This window comes from Cyprinus carpio, chromosome A3 (genome assembly GCF_018340385.1).
Source record: "Cyprinus carpio isolate SPL01 chromosome A3, ASM1834038v1, whole genome shotgun sequence".
In the NCBI taxonomy this organism is placed as follows: domain Eukaryota; kingdom Metazoa; phylum Chordata; class Actinopteri; order Cypriniformes; family Cyprinidae; genus Cyprinus; species Cyprinus carpio.
The window spans coordinates 38,082,284-38,105,437 of NC_056574.1; the positions used below are offsets into that span (position 1 = coordinate 38,082,284).

At 37.5% G+C, this 23,154-nt stretch overlaps 1 protein-coding gene across 3 annotated transcripts in view; it reads right to left on the minus strand.

Annotated features, from left to right (window-relative positions):
• The window catches only part of LOC109110472 (E3 ubiquitin-protein ligase rnf213-alpha-like), a 112,016-nt gene that overhangs the window by 72,180 nt on the left and 16,682 nt on the right, over positions 1 to 23,154 (minus strand). For all 3 annotated transcript variants that reach the window (XM_042732020.1, XM_042732015.1, XM_042732024.1), the window contains exons 3-11: positions 20,155 to 20,327; positions 19,698 to 19,846; positions 19,417 to 19,587; positions 19,133 to 19,341; positions 18,593 to 18,882; positions 14,930 to 15,189; positions 13,116 to 13,313; positions 12,737 to 12,929; positions 12,551 to 12,606 (exon numbers count right to left, since the gene is read on the minus strand). In XM_042732020.1, the coding sequence (XP_042587954.1) occupies positions 12,551 to 12,606; positions 12,737 to 12,929; positions 13,116 to 13,313; positions 14,930 to 15,189; positions 18,593 to 18,882; positions 19,133 to 19,341; positions 19,417 to 19,587; positions 19,698 to 19,846; positions 20,155 to 20,327 (1,699 nt within the window). The remainder of the gene's footprint in view (positions 1 to 12,550; positions 12,607 to 12,736; positions 12,930 to 13,115; positions 13,314 to 14,929; positions 15,190 to 18,592; positions 18,883 to 19,132; positions 19,342 to 19,416; positions 19,588 to 19,697; positions 19,847 to 20,154; positions 20,328 to 23,154) is intronic.

Sequence of the window (23,154 nt, forward strand, 5' to 3'; positions counted from 1 at the left end):
ATCCAAAATATCTTATATTGTGTTCTGAAGACGAACAAAGCTTTTGCGGGTCTGGAACGACATGGGGGTAAGTGATTAATGACAAAATTTTCATTTTGCGGTGGAATAACCCTTTCAGAATACAAAGAACAAATAGTGCTGGGTGAAGTGGATTTAATGCTAAATGCAGGAAAACACTGCAAATAGAAACCTTTTATGCTCTCTAAGAGCGCAAACACAAATAGCCTACGCACTGGATAGTTTGCCATATAGGTTTCGCAAATATGTTAAAGGGTTAGTTCACCCAAAAATGAAAATTAGCCCATGAATTACTCACCCTCAAGGCATCCTAGGTGTATATGACTTTGTTCTTTCAGACAAATCCAGTCGGAGTTATATTAAAAATTGTATTTGATCTTTCAAGCTGTTTAACAGCACTCAGCAGGTGTTGCACTGCTTCAGTCCAAAAGAAGTAAAATAAAGTGCATCCATCCATAATAAAAAGTGCCTCACACAGTGAACAAAGGCCTCCTGTAGCGAATTGATGCGTTTTTGTAAGAAACATATCCATATTCAAAACAATTAAGTTGGCTTGAGAAAGCCAACTTACTGAAATCCTATTTAAACTTATTATTAAGTTTTGCAACTCTAACTCCTCCTAGAGCTTTAACTCTACAAACTCCAAACTCGGGTCAGACTTTCAGACTGTTCTGACTTGGTGTGCTATATCTTTTTAGACTGATTTGACTTTCAGTTTTCTTAAAAATTAATATTAAAAATCATAAAAACCCCATAGACTTACATTGCAGAATGCTCAAATTGAGCCAAGACTATGGTGACCCATTAGTGCACAGCCGAAAATTAATATCTAAACTCCCTGAAGCTCTAGACTTAATTAAACTACCATTCTATGTCTATCTATCCATCTATCTATCTATCTACAGTATCTATCTATCCTAGCAACATGCTAATAATGTTAACAACATGCTAGTCGCATGCTAGTCATGTTAGAAACATGCTAGCAACATGCTAGTTGCATGTTAGTCATGCTAGCAACATGCTAATCACATGCTAGAAACATGCTAACAACATGTTAATCATGCTAGTCACATGCTAGAAACATGCTAACAACATATGCTACAATGTTGTTAGTTGATTGTTATTATTTTTAGTAATTTTATAGAAACGTTTTAGTTGAATGGTAGTAATGCTAGAAACATGCTAGAAACATGCTAGTCATGCTAACAACATGATAGAAACATGATAGCAGCATGCTAATCATGTTATAAACATGTTAGCGACATGCTAGCATTCTTGTAGATTTTTTAGTAATTTTATATTGTTGATAGTGATATGATAGTGATATTATATTGATATTCTTGTTAGATGCTTGTCATTATATAAACATGCTAGCAACATGCTAATCATCCTAGAAACATGCTAGCAACATGCTAGTCATGCTAACAACATGCTAGCAACATGATAGCAGCATGCTAATCATGTTATAAACATGCTAGCGACATGCTAGTAATGCTAACAACATGCTAGTAACTTGCTAGTCATGCTAACAACATGCTAGAAACATGCTAACAACATGCTAGTCACATGCTAATCATGCTAGAAACATGCTAGCAACATGCTAATCATCCTAGAAACATGCTAGCAACATGCTAGTTGAATGCTAGTCATGCTAGAAACATGCTAGCAACATGCTAGTCATGCTAACAACATGCTAGCAACATGATAGCAGCATGCTAATCATGTTATAAACATGCTAGCAACATGCTAGTAATGCTAACAACATGCTAGTAACTTGCTAATCATGCTAGAAACATGCTAGCGACATGCTAGCAACATGCTAATCATGCTATCAACATGCTAGTTACATGCTAATCATGTTAGAAACATGCAAGCAACATGCTAGAAAAATGTTAGCAACATGCTAGAAACATGTTAGCAACATGCTAATCATGCTAGCAACATGCTAATCATGCTAGAAACATTCTAGCAACATGCCAGTCGCATGCTAATCATGCTAGAAACATGCTAGCAACATGCTAATCATGCTAGAAACATTCTAGCAACATGCTAGTCGCATGCTAATTATGCTAGAAACATGCTAGCAACATTCTAGCAGCATGCTAATCATGCTAGAAACATGCTAGCGACATGCTAGCCAAATGTTAATTGTGCTAGCAACATGCTAATCATGCTAGAAACATGCTAGCAACATGCTAATCATGCTAGAAACATGCTAGTAACATGCTAATCATGCAAGAAACATGCTAGCGACATGCTAGTAACTTGCTAAGCATGTTAACGACATGCTAGTCACTTGCTAATCATGTTAGCAACATGCTATATTTTTAAATGGATGGACACTTTTTATTTCACTTCTTTTGGACTGATGCATGCAACCCGCTGAGTGCCATCAAACAGCTTGAAAGATCAATTTCTTTCTTTCTTTCTTCTTTTTTTTCTTTCTTTCTTTCTAATGAATCTTTCTTTCTAATCTATCTATCATTCTTTCTTTTGAACTAATCTATCGATCATTCTTTCTAACTAATATATCTTTCTTTCATCTACTATATCAATCTAACTTTAAACTACTTTAAACTTCAAACTACTTTAAACTTCTGACTTCTTTAAACTTCTTCAAACTTTCTGGTCAGGCTTTCTCAAGCCAACTTAAAGTTTGTCTCAACAAACTTTTTTTTCTAGTTAACACTTTAATGTAGCTTGTACACGGAAGCAGCTCCGGGCTAATGACGTATGAGTTCGGCGTTGCGCCGTTGAGTCTTGTAAAAACCAACAATTGTTAACAGGAGCAAAAGGAAGCAAAGTTTCCTTACTTTAGCAAAGGAAAACCAGTCTCCTCTTGGCTTATATTGAAATCCTCCATCATTCTTTACAAATCCTCGATTTGTGCTTCTAATTGGTAACTGTTGTTTTGTTTCAATCTCTCCCCTGCATTTCCGCATTCGTCACTTCTGAGTGGTGCATGCGCAACGCCGAACTCATCCAGCCGGAACTGCTTCGTTTACAACAGTGAGCGCAAGCGACATTCAATTGATTATTACGTTTTGAATATGGATATTTTTCTTACAAAAACACATCAATTCGCTACAGGATGCCTTTGTTCACCCCCCGGAGCCATCTGAGGCACATTTTATTATGGATGGATGCACTTTATTTCACTTTTTTTGGACTGATGCACTGCAACACCCACTAAGCACCATTAAAGTTTGAAAGATTAAAGACAATTTTTAATATAGCTGCCAGCAGCAATTACCAGGATTCAAGCACATTAAGGCCTTTAAGGTGGTCTTGACCAACCTGGATGTATGACTGACAGTAAAACATATCCAATATAGAGAATAGGCTCACACACACACACACTGTAATGAAATTATTAAACTAGTATATTAATACTCAATAAGCATGCTTACACACAGACACGCACAAACATTTTGTTGCAGATATAGATATTTGAGATAAATGATAGATGACAAAACTTATTGCAAGTCTTCTCTTTTTAAGAGTTTGTGTGTCATTTTGAGGTTTCACTTTAATCATAATCTGGCATAATTGTAAAAACTGATATGTCTGTACGAACAAAATGATCAACTTTGGCTGTGATATTAAATGTTATAACAGTGATTTTATAATGTCTTAGCATGAATCCATAGGCAAACCTATGAACAGTGCTGTTTTAGGGCATTTAATGAGCCCATTAGTGGTCTTCCGCTGCCATATAGTGGTTATAATTGCAATTTCTCATATAACACTGCATTTTTAACCTTTATAACTATTATATTGTTATTTTCTTGGCCAATCCCTCTTAAATTTTGCATGCTTGTTTAGAACGAAATTATGTATCATGTTACACAGTTTTGAGATGACTGGTTTATAGTTGTAAAAATGCAAATGTTCAACATTTTTTTTTATAATTATTGACCTAGATAGTCTAGAGAATAGTACTGCACTGATTTTATTGATTTTGAGTTTAAAATCTATGACTAGTTCACAAAAGTAGGTGTTTTAAATAATCTCACATATTTAAGTAAACGTTTGATTGACAGCATTAGTCCCAGAGGCAAAGTTGTTCAGAATGAGGAGATCTAGTATGTGATATGAAGATATATCTTCTTATAAATGAACCTGTTAGAGTTAACCAAAGGACAAAATTCAAAAGTTTTTTGATAATTGATCTAGAGAGTCCAGATAATTGTTCTGTAGTGGTTTGATCAAGATTGAGCAAAAAACCCAGGACTAGTTTGCAAAAGTAGGTTTTTAAAATATTTGTGAATATTTAAAAATGATTTGATTGACAGCATTAGTCCCAGAGGCAAAGTTGTTCAGAATGAGGAGATCTATCATATGTTATAAGGATCTCGTGTTTGTGTGAATATATAAACATGTTCTACAATTTCAGGTAATTTTCTATAGAAATCTTGTGTTTTTGAGGCCTTTTTAACTGTTATAGCACCACCTATGGTCCGATCTCCATGAATCTTTTCATGCTTAAGAGTCATCTGTCACATGTTTTCACCATGTTTCATAAAGTTTTGAGTTTCCGTTTAGGTTTTATAGGCTTTTGGGTATATTTGGCTATGCCCCTTTTTTAAATGACCCTGTTATAGCTAACCAACATTTTTTTGATAATTATTGATCTAGAGAATATTACTGCAGTGGTTTGGTTCTGATTGGGCGAAAAACCTAGGACTAGTTCGCAAAAGTATGTTTTTAACATATTTGTGAATAATTAATGAATGACTGACAGCAAAGGTTCTTGAGGCAAAGTTGTGCATAATGAGGAGATCTATGAAATGATATGCATATTGTGTGGATATGTGAATCACGTGATTACAGAGCCAAAAAACTCTTTAGCACCAAATAATGGCCGATTTCTTTCAAAATTCTTACAGACCTTTAGGGCCATGAGTCGAACATGCCCACCAAGTTTCATTCCGATCGACCTCCTTTAACCTTGTTTAATAGGTGCTTAAATTTGTTTGGCCAATGGCGGCCATGTTTTTTGAGATATGCAAATTTCCTCATAGACACTTGTGCCACTTTGGACCAAGGCACTGCATACCAATTTTCAAGCCGATGGGACCAATGGTTGCCTATTTATAGCTGAATTTATGGTTTTTTTTCTGTCTTATAGCGCTCCCAGGTGGCAAAGCTGTGCATTTTTTTATTTGAACAAAGATTGAGCTCATACACATGTACCAAGTTTGGTGAAGATATCTCATTCCATTCAAGAGTTATACTTCAATTAACATTTGGCTAACGTTAACATAGACGTTTTTGGCGTACTGTTTTACGCGAAAATTTAAATTTCAACTTTTTTTTGGGATAATTATTGATATTCAATGTCCTCAGAATATTTCTGCAGTGGTTCGATCAGGCGAAAAACCTAGAACTAGATCGCAAAAGTAGGTTTCAGTTATAACTCAATTTTGTGGAAAAACCGTGCATCGTAGAGAAAATCCATCTGACTCCACTTTTGTTTGTGCTGACCCAAGGATTGCAACGATTTTTGAGTCTACGACAAATGGTGTACGAGTTACACCATAAATGTCTGAAATTTAAGTTTTTTGAGCTGTAGTGCCCCCCTTTGGCCGATTGTGATGAGACTTCAACCTCTCCCCAAATTGAGCTCTATGATCTGGCCGAAGATCTGAGAAGTTTCAAGTCTCTAGGCCTTACGGTTTGGTCTGCACGATCAGTTTTAGGGCAGAATAATAATAATAATAATAATAATAATAATAATAATAATAATAATAATAATAAATCTTAATTTCAATAGGGTTTCAGCACTATGTGCTTGAACCCCTAAATAGAGCTGTACGATATGGACAAAAAAACCTATAGCGATTTCTTTGATCAATTTTGCAATTTCGATTTTAATCACCATTTTGACACACAGACATGCTTTACAGTCATAAATGCATTCAGTATGAATTTTAAACATATTTCCTAAATAAAACCAATTAGAGCTTTATCAAAAAGTTGTTACATGTCTCTAGAACAGACATAAGTCAAAATAATCACTAAGCAAAGGTGTTACAAAATGTCTAGACATATGGCAAAAAAATAAAAATAAAAAATACAAATAAATCCATTGTCCAGGGACTTATTTTTTTTATTTTTTGGCCATGCATTGGTCATAGAGCTCATTGTAGCGGTGCCTCTGGTGTTGAAATAGATTTGTTATACATTATACAGGTTCACACGTACTCCGTCAGCAGTGCATATACAGTATGTGTATGCGGTGCAGAAGCAGCAGCGAGACCGCGTTATTGTAACACGAAAACACATTAAGATAATGCGCGAGCGCGAATCTCTCCGAATCTTTCCTTTTGCGATGTCACAAAACCAGACGCGCGTGCTCAGATACATGCTCCTCTCGCCCGGAGAGAGTGCGCGCAATTAAAACATGTCTCCTCTCGCTCAAACTGGATCAGAGCACTCACAACTCTCTCTATGCTCATGTGCTAGTTATTAATTATTTTCGCACCTTTCTATTTCTAACCTTTTCTGTTCACATCTTTCGCATCTTTTTCCGTGGGCAGTGTGAACGCTCTGATCTGTTAACATGGGGTCGGAAAAAATATGCATCACAGTGTGTGAACCTGGAGTTATGTAGGCATATGCCCAGTCTGTTCTGTTCTCGCGCCCCATTTAGGCGCGCTGCATTCTGATTGGATTGGATAGCATACTGCGGGAGGTCGGGCCCGTGGAAAATCGTGCTATAAAGCGATTTAGAAATCGTGCACGCTCAAATCGTGATTTTATGACGATTTCGATTAATCGCTCAGCCCTACCCCTCAATATAACTCGGATTGAATTCGTCTGAAAGAAGAAAGTCATATACACCTAGGATGCCTTGAGGGTGAGTAATTAATGGGCTAATTTTCATTTTTGGGTGAACTAACCCTTTAATATCACAGCTTCAATGGAGGATGCTCTTGCTTTCTTTTGAGGGTGTTTAGTCAAACCAGGCCTGAAAGGGATTATTATATTTGCAGGTCCTTGCATCAAACAGTTTGAAATATCACTGATTTGTGGACAGTGCATTCTGTCTCTCACACACACAAAAAGTGTATGCGCAAGTGACTTAATAAAATAGCCACTCTCATACATGAGTAATTAACATTCACACTTATTTCCTCAATAACTGCATAGAAACACCCACAAATAATTTAAACTTAAGGCTGCTTATTGAGAAGCAACTTTGAGGAAATTAAGCCATGTCGTGAATAAGCGACTATTTGCATTAACAGTAGGCTATGTCACGCTGCTCTCTCCCGACACCTGGAAATAAGAATCACTGAGATGAGAATGTGTCCTTGCTACGGACTACCGTGGTACAGCATCAATTATCGAGTGCCTGACAACTCCATCGCAATCGCTCCAGACGCTGGGCCTGACACCGCTTCTCTGCTGCATGGATCGCTGCGACTTACCCTTACAGGCAGATGTACCAACAGATCTCTCTGCTGATACGATGGTGGTATTCTTGACATGTTGATGAAATAATTAACTGATTGGTGATTGGTGATAGGCCTGACCTCTTGCAACAATAAGATGGCCTACAGAGAGGAGGTGTGCAAACAGATCTCTCCCCTCTCAACCAACAAGTCCTCAGCCACCTTCCCCCAACCTCACTTGAGGATTCATGATCTGCACACCCGATGAATCCTGAAGAAGCCCCTGCGCCACATCAGCCCTTTTTGCTAGAATGACCCAGCACTTTGAACTTAATCCTGCCTTGTTCAGAAGCCAACTTTGAGAATTAGCCATGTGTGTGATAAGCGCCGTTCTTTGCATTAACCTAAGTCTAGTCACGCTGCGGACTCTTATGAACCTGAGATGAGCTGCTGTTTGTGGGAAGAGCCGTTCAGCATTCCACACCTGCATAGTACCGACAAGCATCATCGACTGGATGCATCCATTGCCTGGTTTGGAAACAGCATCTGCTGGCTGCTGCATCCTGGACTCTGCAGAGGTCATGCTGAATTCCTACTGATAACAACAATGGTGAGAAGGCCTGACCTCTTAGGGCAACAATAAGATGAGCCTACAGAGAGGAGGTCATGCACTCCAGGACAAATGGTGTCAGAAGACCACCTCTCTGCGCTAGCAAACCTCAACAGCATCCGAATCCCACTGGTGGTGGATTTCGGGGGACAGCTTCAGGCATTGAACACTATCTCCACACCATCATTACGGAGACACTTGTGGAGCTTTTTGCATTAGCTTGAGTTCCTCAGTGTCAACATCACTGGACGATTTCACATGATCTTGCACACCATAATGAAGTCCTGACTGAATTACGGCGGCCACACACCATCATCGCCTCTCTTTTTTCTGATGTACATGGCTGACTTTTCCTGTATTTTGGTAATGTGCCCCAGCATTGGTAGAACCTGCATTGTTAACTGTAGCCCCAGCATTCAACACCTGCATTACAGTGCACCTTTGGAAAATACTACCTGCTGGCATACTGCAAAGCTCTGCATATAGTCATGTGAAATACCCATCACACGTGGGGAGTTGAGCGTTCCCTCCAGGCGGGCGATAAATGAGGAAAGCCCGGGGGACATGCATTGAACTCCAGCCACCTGTCTGGGAGCTGGGTCCATACTACACTCAGGCAGATGACTCTCTGCACCATCCGATCCCCATTAGCGCTGATGGAGACCTAGACTATTGAACTGTCCCCTACGACAGCATATTCGACACCCTGTGTATGCCTATACTGTGACATTACAAGCTGCACCACAAAAAAACCTCGACAAGCACTCACGCCTTTTTCACAAATACTCCGTCTGCAGTTGCACTATGCAGCTCCTCATACGCGTGGTCCATAACCATCACTGGGCTTTCACACATGTGACCACGTTTGCTGTACTCTATGATACACTGCGTCTTTAAGTCCACAAAAGAATCATCTAGTACTCAACGATATTGTCAAACCACTTCTAGTTGTATATATCCTGCTCATAGCAAGCGGCTGTAAAATTTAAACTTTTCATGTAGTTATTGTGTCTTGTTGTGTAACCTAATGTGTATAGAACGCATATTGTATACCACTGTAAGCGTAAGTCTACATCTCAAAGATACCTTTTTGCATTTATATCTTTATTATAGCAATCGCACTTTCTTATACTTTGATTTTTATCTATTCCTATAAAAGTGCATACGTCCTATCCGCATGTAGTGTTGGGCCGTTTATCTAAAGGTTGCATCGTGCTGCGTTTTAAACCTAGGCTCGACAAAACTCATGTCGGGCGATGAAAAAAATGCGTATCGCAGTTAATCTATCATTCTCAAGTTGGGTTGGGAAAATACTGCATAGACTACACAAGCTGTGAATGACTTTTTCCATCTTATATTTTATCGCGGAACAATGCCGTAGACCACATTTAATTCTCCGCAACCTGTGTGATGCCTACATAGACTAATCGCTGCACAAATGCTGCAGACAAAAAACCTGGACACGCAACTGAACTCGACTGTTTCACACATACTCGTCTGCATTGCGCTGGAGTCCATGTAACATTGGTTTAAAAATTGTGCTTTCACACGCAGGACGCCACTGCAGTACGCTAAGGTCCGCAGGCGCTAGATTGTTTGCAACATTAGTTCATGCGGAATTATATTCAAAACCACTGTAGTGAGTTTTTATAATCTCAGCAAGCAGCTAAAACAAAAGCATTTAACACCAATTAGCTAATGCGGATTTCTTGTTGGGCCATCGCAAATATTTAAAATTAAAGCACCACTGACAGAACAGTCGACTCTCGTACCTTTTGCCATTTACTATCTTTATTACAAGCAATCGCACATTTCTTAATGAACTTGTTTTTCTGCTTCCATAAAGTGCATACATCCTATTGAACATAATCTGAATGCCTTTCGTTTAATTAAAGGTGCTCTTTTTCTGTTTTAAACCTAGCCAAAAACCCATGTGTTGCGTGTGAAACACAGTGGCTTTATTAGTATTAAAAAAATTTGAAAATACTCAGCATTTCTCTGTGTGAATACATGTTAATTTGTTACCGCGAACAATGCGCTGTCTTTTTAATCAACGTGCAGCACAGCAAAAATAGACTAGAATCGCTGCCACTGCTGCAGACGCACCGCTCCGAGGAACGCACTGACGGACCACATCACCGCTGTGAACGCTTGAATCCATTAAATTGTGGTGGCGTAAAAAAAAAAAAATGCAACGCATACGCACTGCAACGACGTATGTGAATTGAAACAGGCGTAAGAGGCACAGCTGCGGAATTAGTTTACTGTAGGAGCATAAAATCCCTTCCAGTCTAAGGACCAGCTAAACACAAAGCAAACTTAGCTAATGCGGAAGATGCCGGGCCAAGCAATGTAACGCAGGGGAAGAGTCGTCGTCAAACTACTATGTTTGAGTGCAGCAACAGCTCTACCAGTACTAACACGTACATCTTATTGAATCAAATCTGAATGCCTTCGGCAGAATTCAAATGAGAATCTAGATAATCAAGAGAATTGAATTCCAGATTAAGTGCGTTAATCTAGATTAAAAAAATTAATCTATGCCCACCACTAATATATACATATTTAATTGTATATTGTGCAGTGTCTTCTGCATAGTGTCTGTGCATATGTAAATTGTATTTTACACTGTCTGGAGCACACTCTCAAGAATTTCATTCACCACATCACATGTGCTGTTGGTAATGTGATAATTAAAGTGACTTGATTTGAATTGATTTGATTTAGAGGCACAGCTTTTGTAATGCATAAAATCCCTGCTGTCATTCACCACATCACATGTGCTGTTGGTAATGTGATAATTAAAGGACGAAAACGAAAACTTGAATGAAATTTTGACAGGAACAGACACCAGAACCACAACAAAAAAAGAAATTTATAAATCAGAACTTTGAAAGCCATTCTGAACAGAATCGAAAAATTAAAAATTTGCCATACAAACTAAATTAAGCCCGAATGTTCATTGTGATCGTTCCAAAGTCGCAGATCATTCATAGTGGAATTTGCAGTCAACTACTCATGCATTCCCAGTATTACTGTCTTATCAAACGTGATTTTGAAGGCCAAAGGGTGAAATGTCCTACACTTTGAATATCAGAAATCCCCCTTACAGTTTATTGGATAGTGTTCAGCAGTGACCGCAGCCTTCAAAAATGTGCTGACTGATATATTGCCAAAATGAAAGAAAAAAAATTTGCTAAATTAGGATGACATCCAAAGTTTTCCGTAAAGGAAAACGAAACAGCAGGCGAGAGTAGTTGTCTTTATTTTGCAAAAGCTTACAGTTTTAATATTTTGCAAAATATACATGAATATGTTTTAGGATCCAGATAACATAATTTTGATATCAGTGAAGGAACCAGTTAAAAGTTACACTGCTCCGTTGTACAAAATTTGTTGAGTTCAGCGTGGAACGCGCCTCACTGTGCGATATGCCGATGTGAAGGATGATGTTTTATGTCAATGAAAGTACAAATATAATAAATAATAGTAGGATCCAGATACGTCAGGAACATGGAACACTTGGATTCGTGCCCTGAGAGAAGTAGGCGTCACCTTGAATTAATTTGTTTTTGGATTGACGTTTTTATAGCCTCAACTTTAGAGGATGTGTTTCCAAGAGAAACTAATAACTGTTTTTATAATGTTTATTAACATTTTGCTTTAGCCTGCAGGCATTTTAGCCTTCATTATTTCAGAAAGTAATAGGGCTAATAAAATGCGACGTGAGCAGCGACTTGTTTTTTTTTTCACTCTCAAAATGCAATCTTATACAAGTGTTTTTTTTTTTTTTTTTTTATATATTATTTTTTAATATATTCTGTTTTTTTTTTTTTTGTTTTATTTTTTTTCTTTGTTTGTTTAGTAGCCTACATTTGGCCAAATTCTAGGGAGGCTCACATCTAGATTGGATGTTGATGATGTATTGGGGTTATTGGCTAACATTACCAGATCTCTCTTTTTTCCTTTTCTTTTTGAGTAAAGAAAATGCTGTACTTTATTATTATTATTATTAGGCAAATTATAGGCGAAGAAAATTGATTAACCAGTATTTTTTCCACCCGAACCGGTTTCGGAATGGTAATAATATCAGAGTAACGCAGGAACAGAAACGTTTAAATATCGATTCTGCTCAGAGTGAACAGACTGAATTTTTTTTTCTGTTTTCAAGCCCTGGAGCAAACTCAGATTTGAAAGTTGCAGTATGAACATTGTACCTTCCAAGGATTAACCAAAGTCCCTAAAATCTTTTTTGCATATTTTGGCAGTACCCATGTTAATCAGTGAGAGAGTTCACATCAGAAGTGTGAAGGATAACCCTCTTATTCATTAGCATGGGCAGCATCAAAATACGCACTGCTCATGCTTTGCTGATGCTTATGATGTCAAACAAAACAAAAATTGTCATTCAGGAATAAGACTGTGTGGGTGTTTGAATTAAGATCGCAGTCTTTTAAAGATTAAGTGTGCAGCTCTAACTATTTATTTAAATTTTAGTTTAACTTTAATTTTAGAACTTTACCTGTATCTTTGTTCAATCAAGTGAATCTGAATGTCTTCCAGAACCTTCAAAATGCTCTGAAACAACATAACAATCAACATCATTCAGACCTCTGCATTATGTCTGTACAAAGTTATAATACATGGCAATTCAGTTTGTTCTGATTTACACATAAATGGTTATTTATTGTGATAGCTTGACACTCACTTTTGAAGCACTGTTTGGTATTTCATTGGGGCATTTCATGGTGAAAATCCGCAGGATGTCCAGGAGCTCTGCGTGGATGAAGGAGCTGCATTCAACCAACTCATCTATAGTCATTAGATACATCCAAGACCGAGCCAGCAGTCTGTCCACCTCCACCAAATGTCTATGTGTCTTTATGAGATTCAACATTGCCCTAAAATAGAGAGATTTAACAATAACAAAGTCAAAAATCACAAAAATGTCGGACTCCCCATTTTTCAGGTTACATTCAAATGAAGCCCAAGTGGGTTCAAATGCTTAATGGTACCTACCAGGAAATTAAAAGTGAAAACCCGAGAAGAACATTTGGCAACTATTTAATATCTTTATTATTTCCTACCTTCGATCTTGAACATGTGGTAATTTCAGTCCCTGCAGGCCAGCCCAACTCTGCTCTGATTGTGTGATTTGATTAAATACTGGCTGAGATGGTTTTGAGGTGCCTTTGAGCAGGTGTAGCAGTGGAATGAGGATAATCCAATTGGACATGTGCTCTCCTTTCACCCTGTTGATCAGCGCCTCCACCATGTCAGACAAACTGAAGAGAGAATCAAGACTTCTCTGAAAAAGCCGGACTTTAGTCTGTTTTCTGCACATTAAAGTGCCCCATTATGCCATTTTTAAGGTTGCTAGTATTGTTTTATGAGTCTCTTAAACAGGTTTACATGCATGCAAGGTCAAAAAACGTTAGTTTTCTCAGAAAATAGATTTAATTTTACCTCATATCTAAATGATTCTTAAAGCACTCGTGCGAAGCAGTTCAAAGAATCAGTCTCTCCTTTCTGTGAGCCCTCACTGCTGTGATTGGTCAGATTGGCGCAGTCCTTTGTGATTGGTCCAGAGCCGAAGAGAGATCACAAAGGACTGCGATTGGTCTACCGCGTACAGCGCATGTCGGAAACGAAACGCCAATTGCCTTGACAGAATGACAGCCCTGGAGACTTGTCAATACAATGAAAAGATTGTATGGATTGTAGCTTACCAACTCGAGTCGGATTCTGATGATGAAACGGTTGAAGTGGTTGACTGATAAGAGACTGATTCACAAGCACGACTGGAGCAGAACATTTCTCAATGGTAAGTGTCAAGTGTTGACAAGTTTGTGGTAATTATGAGATGTGATCAAACTAATTTTCTCTCACAGTGTAGGATACAGCTTCTTCTCGAAATGATGTTAACCACATAGAAATTGTACTATATTTGTGGGCAGGCAAGTTGGCGACCTAAAACATGGGCGGAGATTATGCAAATGTGTTACTTCATGACATACAGCCGTAACAGAATAAGATTCAAATTCCTGACGACTTGTTTCGCCAACTGCGAGCCAACTCTATTTTTGACAGATAATAACTTTATCTATCGTGCATTGTCTGTGTCACAACTTTGCAGATAGTTTATGTTCACATACAGCTACATGACACACTGCATGGAAGGTAATAGTCGAAAAGGCATAATAGGGGCACTTTAAACCAATGTTCTGTGTTAACGTAAGCTTTGCTGAGTGCACCTGTAACACTGTCAATTAGCAGAGAAAATTACTTTGCACTTACATTTGAAGTGGGAGATTGTACTGGAGGGTTTAAAGCTAAGGTGCAAGTTAAGAATTCCAGTGAATAACGACTTAAATTACACAAAGCTACCGTATGTATTCAGATGACTTGATTCAGAATCAGAATGAGCTTTTATTTACCAAGAGTGCACAAACACAAAAGGAATTTGTTGTGGTTTTTCAGGAGCTCTTGGTACATACATACATACAGTACATATGATATTTAAATGTTCTTTAAGTAAAATAAAAACTAAGTAAAATAAGTAAAACTAAGGAAAGAGGTAGGCAACAAAAAATAAATATGTCCAGGGGTTCATCCCTAGTGAAGCTGATCGGAAAAATTAAAACTTAAATTAAAATTAAAATTAAAAACTTAAAACAAGACAAACAAACAAAAATATCAAAAGTTCCAATGAGCTATGAACCGAGGCAGCCATTCGCAGCACCAAGTATTAAACACAAGTCGACTTAACTACATTTATGGCATTTTTAATGCAGTTGAAGAGAAAATAAGCCATCTGTTGACTGCCTGTAGAATACAAACACTGTGACCAGGATTGGAAATTGATTGTTGTACACACCTGCCACAATGTAACAGTACTCACTTGTTTATTATTGAAAATGATTCTGTTGTGTCAGTCCAGAAAGACCGGAACCCCTCCTCAGGTAATTTTGGCAGGCAGAGGGCAGTGCAGAGACGAGAAAGAGTCCCACCATCTAAATCTAGACTATACCGTTTCCACACGTAAAGCATAATGAGAGCAGCGTTCAGTGGCTCCTTGATGAAAGCACTCTTTTCTTGGTTGCCTTTCTGAAGCTCTGGAGTCACCCACTTCAGCATGAACCCCGTCAGAAGCTTTCTCACCTGACAGGGTGAAATTAAAACAATATGTTGAATTACACAATGACATCTGCATTTAAGCTATTTAATGTCTTTAAGATTGTGAACTTAAATGCAGTGTTCACCAAAAAGTGAAAATGTGTATTTTTACACCAAATGTATCCTAAATTAATTTTTTTTACAGACATTCACTGTCGTGGCAATCCAATCTCATAAGACCATCTTTCTTTTGTGGAAAACAAATAGCATTGGATAAAATTTGCAAATGTATTTAAATATTATTGCAGAGTGTTACTGCAAATAACATTTTTGTGACACAGAGCTATCATATGACTTTAGAAGACTTGGAATATAGCACACAAGCCCAATTGTTATTGTGTTATTACTTATAAATCCCTGAATGGTTTAGCACCTCAGTATTTGAACGAGCTCGTTACATTATAATCTTCCACGTCCGCTGCGTTCTCAAAACTCTTGCAATTTGATAATACCTAGAATATCAAAGTCAACTGCGGGCGGCAGATCCTTCTCCTATTTAGCGCCCAAACTCTGGAATAACCTACCTAACATTGTTCGGGAGGCAGACACACTCTTGCAGTTTAAATCTAGATTAAAGACCCATCTTTTTAACCAGTGATATCGTTGACTTGATTGCAAATTATTGCACAGATACTATTTAAACTGAACTGAGCTGCATGATGACATCACTGAATTCAATGATGAACTGCCTTTAACTGAAAAATTAGTGTTTACTATTGTCATTTTGCATTATTGACACACTATTTTCCTAATTAATGTTGTTCAGTTGCTTTGACACAATATGCATTGTTAAAAGCACTATAGAAATAAAGGTGATTTGACTTGACTACATGGCGGTAGTCATTCAGGCAGGAGACAGTTGTTTTTTGGGAATGGGGATGATGGTGGTCTGCTTGAAGCATGTGGGGATCACTGTCAGACTCAAAGAGAGTTTGAAGATGTTGGTGAAAACATCTGTTAACTGTGCAGCGCATACCCTTAAGACACGACCGTGAATGCCATCAGTTCCTGGAGCTTTCCGAGCGTTGACTCTCTTAAAGGTCCTGCTCACTTCAGGTGTGGTTAGGATCAGAGGGCAGGTGTCGGGGTCAGCAGGTATTTTCTCAGCAGGGAATGTGTTGCCTGTTTTAAAGCGAGTATAGAATGTATTGAGCTCATCTGTTAGAGAGGTGGTCAAAGACACATCACTGCTTTTCCTTCCTTTGTTGTCTGTGATATATAGACCCTTCCACATGTGTTGGAGGTTAGAGCTGTGATGTCTGATTCCACTCTCTCTCTAGTCGTAGGTCATACCTGGACTTGTCAGATCACCAGGGTTGAAGGCTGCAGTTTGTGTTCTATGCCTAACATGCACCTCATCATTGACTCATAGTTTTTAGTTTGGAAATGACTTTACATGACCTCTGTGCAGTTGTTGATGTAACATATCACAGAGTCTGTGTACTCATGAATGTTGTCTTCTTCTGCATCCTGAAACATTTGCCAGACTGATTCAAAGCAGTCCTGTATTCTGGAGATTGCATCCTCACTTCATTTGTGATCTTCTCTAAAAACTGTTTTTTCCAGTTTGAGGCATTTTCTGTAGGCAGGTAGTACCAGTATGCTAATGTGAACGCCTTTACCAAATGTAGGGCAGGGGAGGGGTTTGTAACTGTCCTTTAGTATTGAAAAGCAGTGATCCAGGGTCTGATTGCCTTGTGTATGAAAGTTAATGTGTTGGTAGAATTTAGCAAGAACTTTCCTCATATTCACCCTATTAAAATCCTCAACAACAATGAAAGCCTCAGGGTGGGCAATTTCAAGTCTATTATTTGTACTGTAAAGTCTGCCCAATGTTTCCGTTTTTTCCATGTGAGGCAAAATGTAAACTGTGAGAATGACTGATCTAAATTCCCATGGCAGGTAAAACAGGCGCATTTTAATGGAGAGCAGTTCAAGATCCGGGGATCAGCGTGAGGCTAACACTGTAGCATCTGTGCCCCAACAAGTATTACCCATTAAAAACACCTTTTCTGCTCTTACCGGAGTTTAATGACCTGTCATGATGAAAAATGGAGAATCCAGCTGGTGTTACAGCCGCATCAGGCACTGCAGATTGTAACCACGTCTCACAGAAGGCCAGCAGGTAGCAGTTCCATATGTCTCGTTGGAATGTGATTCTCGCATTAAGTTCATCAGGTTTGTTATCCAGAGACTGTATCTTGGCTAACAAGATGGTAGGGAGAGGGGGTTTGAAGCTTCATTTCCACGATCTACATAGAATTCCAGTTTGTTTGCCTTTTCTCCTTTTCCAGTGGCATCTTAGAATACAAGCTGGTAGCAATGGGAGCGCAGAGGTGTGTCCGGAAAGTAATGAGAATGAAATTCCTATGCTTGGGAAGGGCTCTGTGAAGGGAGAACCTGGCCAAGGTCACTTGGGGTAGGGTGCCAGGTATACGTTAGAATGCTGATCAGTTGCATTCCAGCCCTGTCAGAGTCGAGACTTTTTTGTGACTCCCTGTTCAAGTGCCTCATATTAAGAAAAATGCAAGCGAGTTTGGAATAGGTTCATCAGAAACTTTGGAAATGGTGAGTACAGTTAATGAAGAAGTTGCCCCATCATCTGCATCACGACAAGTCACAGTGCTTTGGCTGTCAGAAAACTTTTGGCTGAAAAACACATCACTGTGCTTCCCCATCCACCCTACAGCCCTGACTTGGTTACTTGTGACTTTTTCATATTCCCAAAGATGAAGAATGGTTTGAAAGGACACCCATTTGGTAGTATGGACAAGGTCAAAAGATGCCATCCCAAGACTTTCAGGGATGCTATGAAGAATGGAAAAAAATGCTGGCGTTGTACACTCACAAGGTGCATACTTTGAAGGAGACAATGTTCCATTGTAAAATTTTTCAATAGAAGAAATTTTAAAATATTCTCATCACTTTCTGGCAGAGCCATTTGTAAATTTTGTGTGTTTTGCTTCTGGTGTCATCTGTTAGTGTTATCAGCTAATTTTAACTGTATAAAACAAAGCTTGTTTTGCTGCTTGATGTTGCAAATTGATGTGTCTTACCATATTATTTTAATGTATTATCTTAATAATGAACACACTGGTTTGTAGTGCAAACCGTTTTACCATTTACTGAACTGTTATTTTTCTCATTATTTGTACAGCGGCTAATAAACCAGAAAACGGCTTACTTCCGCATGGAAAAATAAGGTGGAAATGGGAATATTCTGCAGTATTTTGTCTTCCACAAAGTCATTTGAGCTTGAAATTAGCTTGAAATTGAGTTTGAAATGAAATGAGCAAATCATGACAGCCAGAATTTGAATTTTTGGTGATTTTTAGGTGAATGTTTTAATGTTTTTCATTATATGCTGAGATACATATGGTTCACTTACATCTTCTTCACCATAATCTAGTGAGCCCCAATTTGTCTTTTTCTTTTCAAATACAAAGGGGTTCCCATAGACTTCAAAAAACTGTTGCAGCTGACAAACAAAGTTTTTGAGGTTAATGTTGCTCCAGCTTCTCAGGAGGTCGAAGATAGTTTCCAGCATGACTGAACCAGCTATTTCTCTTCCCTTGATTATTTTTCCCTTCTCCTCAGACCACACATATTCTATCACCCTATTAAACACATTTTTAGATGGTTCTGAACAGATGATATCATCATACTGATGCCACTCTCCTGCAATATATGAAAAGAACACATTAGGTCCATTAAATCACTGGTTCTCAATTCCAGTCCTGGGGACCCACCACTCTGCACATTTTGCATGTCTCCCTTATTTAACACAGCTGATTTAGATCATCAGCTTGTTAGGAGAGACTCCATGAACTGAACTGAGAGACCCCAAAATGGTTCCTCCAGGACTGGAATTTAGAACCACTGCATTAATTAAATTTAAACTAAGTACGAACTTCTGACATTTACCTACCTTCATCATTCAGGAGACGTGATTTGACAAACAGACATCTGTTGGTGGTTTCTTTTGAATCCAATTTGTAGATGTATTCATAATGTAACTCATAGTCATTCTTTTTAGCTTTATGCACAACATACTTGTAGGGGATGTACACATCTTTAGCATCAGTCTGTTTGCATACAAATTTCCCTTCAACAAGAAATCCATGCTCTCCGAGATCCCTGTAATCAAACTATTCTTAAACAACTGATTACAGTGATGAATGGTTAATAAATGATAATGAAAATTCCACTAACCGTGACACAGACATTTCAACCAAATCATTTTCCCAGTTACCAACGCGACCACCAGCCCTTATGCAGATAAAATCATTTTCTGGGTTAAAGTTGAAGTCTTTTGAAAGGACTGCATGAAAGTAAACGGTGATTCTGTCACTGGAACTTATTTGTTGTTTCCCTGCTGGATTTCTACAATTCAAAAATTATAAGATAATAATCCATGCAAAAAACAAACACACAAAAAGTCATTTGTAATTTATTAAGTGTTTTGAAGAAGTGCATTCAACACACGTATTCACCTTTTTGGGGGTGCAGTGCTCTGACTTTCGTTATTCTTGCTTTCATTGCATTTCTGGGCAGCAGCAACATTTTTCTTCCCATGTGCAGTTTGCTGCTCCTGGCTGTGCTCAGCCTTCACCAGTGAATCTACACTGGAACCGTGATTCTTCTAAATGCAAATAAACCAAACTAGTCATCATATAACTCCATGTATACAATGCTTTCTGTGATTATCAACTTTCGCCAGCAGCCACAGGCCAAAGCTTGAGCTCCCTCTCAAATTAACGGAGACGCTCATGAAAGCACAGAGCACATTTTCTATTTGAAATTGTTAAGCAAATGTATAACTGTGTAATATAAGTGTTTAATTTCAACAATTGCATGTAAACAGAATGAATAAAACAACAGAATAAGAAACATTTTAAAATCATAATCCAGAGCTATTTCATTGTTAAAATTGATATCCATGTCCAGCACCTTTTTCTTTGAGTTAGAGTTGATGATATCTTCATTTGGTCGTGTTGGAGATATACTGGCATTCTGGTAATCCAGCACTTCTGATTCAGGCCTGAAATCTCTTTTGAAAGTCTTTTCTTTATCACTGCTATGTGGAATGTTTAAGGATGATTGAACCTCGTCTTGTGAATCGTCTGATAAACACAAAAACAAAGGTCACAGCAGCAGTGGACAACTTTACTTTACTACTGATCTTAAGTACATTTTGCAAACATCTCCAAATCTCCAGTTAACAATTCACTGAATTTTTCATGTCCAACTTAATAAGCTTGGCTCATGCTGCATTTAATTTCAAATCATGTCTTTAGACTGACTGTCTACACTATCATGCCATGAATAATAAAATCAGATCTGTTAAAATAGTGTAGTATATCAACATCTATTGCCACAGTAATGATGTAATGTCAATGACACCCCTTTTGGTCTTGTAATGTTAAGTATTTGTAAGCCAAACTAGATATTAAATGAGAAAACAAAAAATTAGGGCTGCACTTCATCTATCTGGAATGATGAAAAATCTCACTTGCTGGGTTCCTGAAAATTAAATTAATCAAAATTTCACAATTTCATCAACTACATGAGCATTATCAATAGTCTGCCTTTATTTTGTGTCATAGAGCAGCTAAATGACCTCCTTGCTGTCAGAAGAAGTGCAGAATGAGTTCAATCCATGCACTCCGAGACCCCTGCATATACATTATCCATACAAATGGCTTAATCCAGAAATGTGGTTTAAGTCAAGTCTTCACAAGCAATATGATGTTTTATTGTATGTTTTACATTGTCACGTGACACAGAATAAACGAGGTTTGATGTTATTAGTTGGGTTAAATTCATGAGAGATTTCTACATTTAAATAAAATTTGTTGAAAACCCATTGCAAGAGACATAACTTGTGTTAATGAACCATTTAAAAAACAAAAAAAAACAAACATGTATTAATGAAAGTCAGTTTTGACAACACGTTGACAGCAGCTATGTGGAAAGAGAGGATGACTATAGAGTCAGTCAATGCCACATATATTTGTAAAAGAACTGAAGTTTTGCAAACAAAAATAAAGAATTGCAAAATATAAATTAAACAGAGTAAAAGCAATGATTTTGCAACACATTTTCCATGGCCATAGCTACTAATTTATTTCACTTACATAACTTAGTTATTTATATTAACTTGCACAACTCATTTTTCATTTACATACCTCAAAAATGCAAAAACAGCCATGAACAGTAAATGAGGGAGAAAAAATTAAAATCTGATGCTGCACAAAAACTAACAATGCATCAAAGCCAATGTTGTTTCTAATCTTTGACATGCCCAAGACTGTGATAAAAGGTAAAAACATATCCAATCCACAATCAATTTTTATATTGAAAATAAGTCATTTTGTGTGTGTTTTCTCCAAATCATTGACATCATTATATATATATATATATATATATATATATATAAAATCTTATTCTCAAGATTAAAAGATTAAAAGAATTTTTAAAAAATGATTGCACAACCATCAATTGCGATATGTGGTATGCAAGTAAATGACCATTGAACAAAATAAGAAAGCAGCAGCATTGCGTGCTTTTTCTTAGCATCGGTTTCCATGGTGATTTGTCAATTCTTCACTCTATTGAGTAAGTCTTGTGTGTTAACTGTGAACATACTGTGAGTTAACTGAACTTACTTTCGGACACGTTTCTGGAACCAGCATACCTCAAGTAAGCAAGGTTTGGGTTAATCAACCGAGAGGTCAGGGTATGTGTGACGGTAAGTTTAACCTTGTTTTCTGGAGTACTCCCCGGTGAGTTATTAATGTTTTTTTTATTTTTATTTATTGGTGGGAGTTGGGGTACCAGTAGTGCCAACTTAATTCTGTACCCGTTCGAAGTAACCTGATTTCAAAAGCTCCCGAGTGTTTTCGTGTGCATGCTCAGGTTTTGAAATACAATATTTTAGTTTATGGAGTTCTACACACTCTCAGATGTTCCTATTATAGCAAGAAAAAAAAAAAAAAAAAAAAACATACACACAGTGTAAATAAGAGATTTATTGTGTAGTTAGTCACTGATTATATCAGGAGTTTTCACGTGTGAGTGAACTTGGTCAGTTGTGTCAGTTATAAGGCGAGCGTCCTTTGCTAAGTTTCTCTACATAATCCATTCACAACTTGAAGACTTTTGTTTGCCCTTAGAGAACCAAACGCCCATGTATACTGTTTCAGGAACGACAAAAGTGAATGAATCTGCTAAATTGTTTAACGAGTCATTTCTATGATTGACAGTGATAAGTGTAGCAAATGGCAGAATTAACTATCTGACAAGCCGACAAAGTCAAAATAGAGCTGTGTATTAATGCAGAGTAAATTCAGATCAAATCTGTGTTGGCTGAATATATAGCAATTTTATAATAAATCCAAAAGACACAAAAACTAGGAAGTGGAAATGGTACCTGAGCTAATGAATGATCCTCTGCTGCCATCTACTGTTATAGTAATTTCATGTTACATTTTACATGTCATTTTTATAAATTAAAAGTGAATCTTTAAGTGAATTTTACTGCACAACTGTGGCATTAAAAATGCTGCTAAGTTTTTACTGACTTTGTTGAATACTTAAGCACTTCGTTTTAAGATGACAAGTAGAATTCAGACTCAAAATAAGTGAAGTTCAGGTGTTATTGTTTATAGTTGTTTACTTCAGACAAAAAAAAAAAAAAATTATTCAGCAAAATATAGTATTGTCATCATCTGCCCTGATTTTGAAATATCGGCAGTGATTTTTAAATAATTTTTTTTGTGACTGAAGAAAAAAAGAAAGACATGAACATCTTGGAAGACATGGGGGTAAATTATCAGGAAATTTTTATTCTGGAAGTGAATTTATGCTTTAAGTTTCTGACTCAAAACACGGCGAAGGAGGAGAAACATGAATCTGAATCTGATCTTTGATTTTTAAATGCTGGCAGTG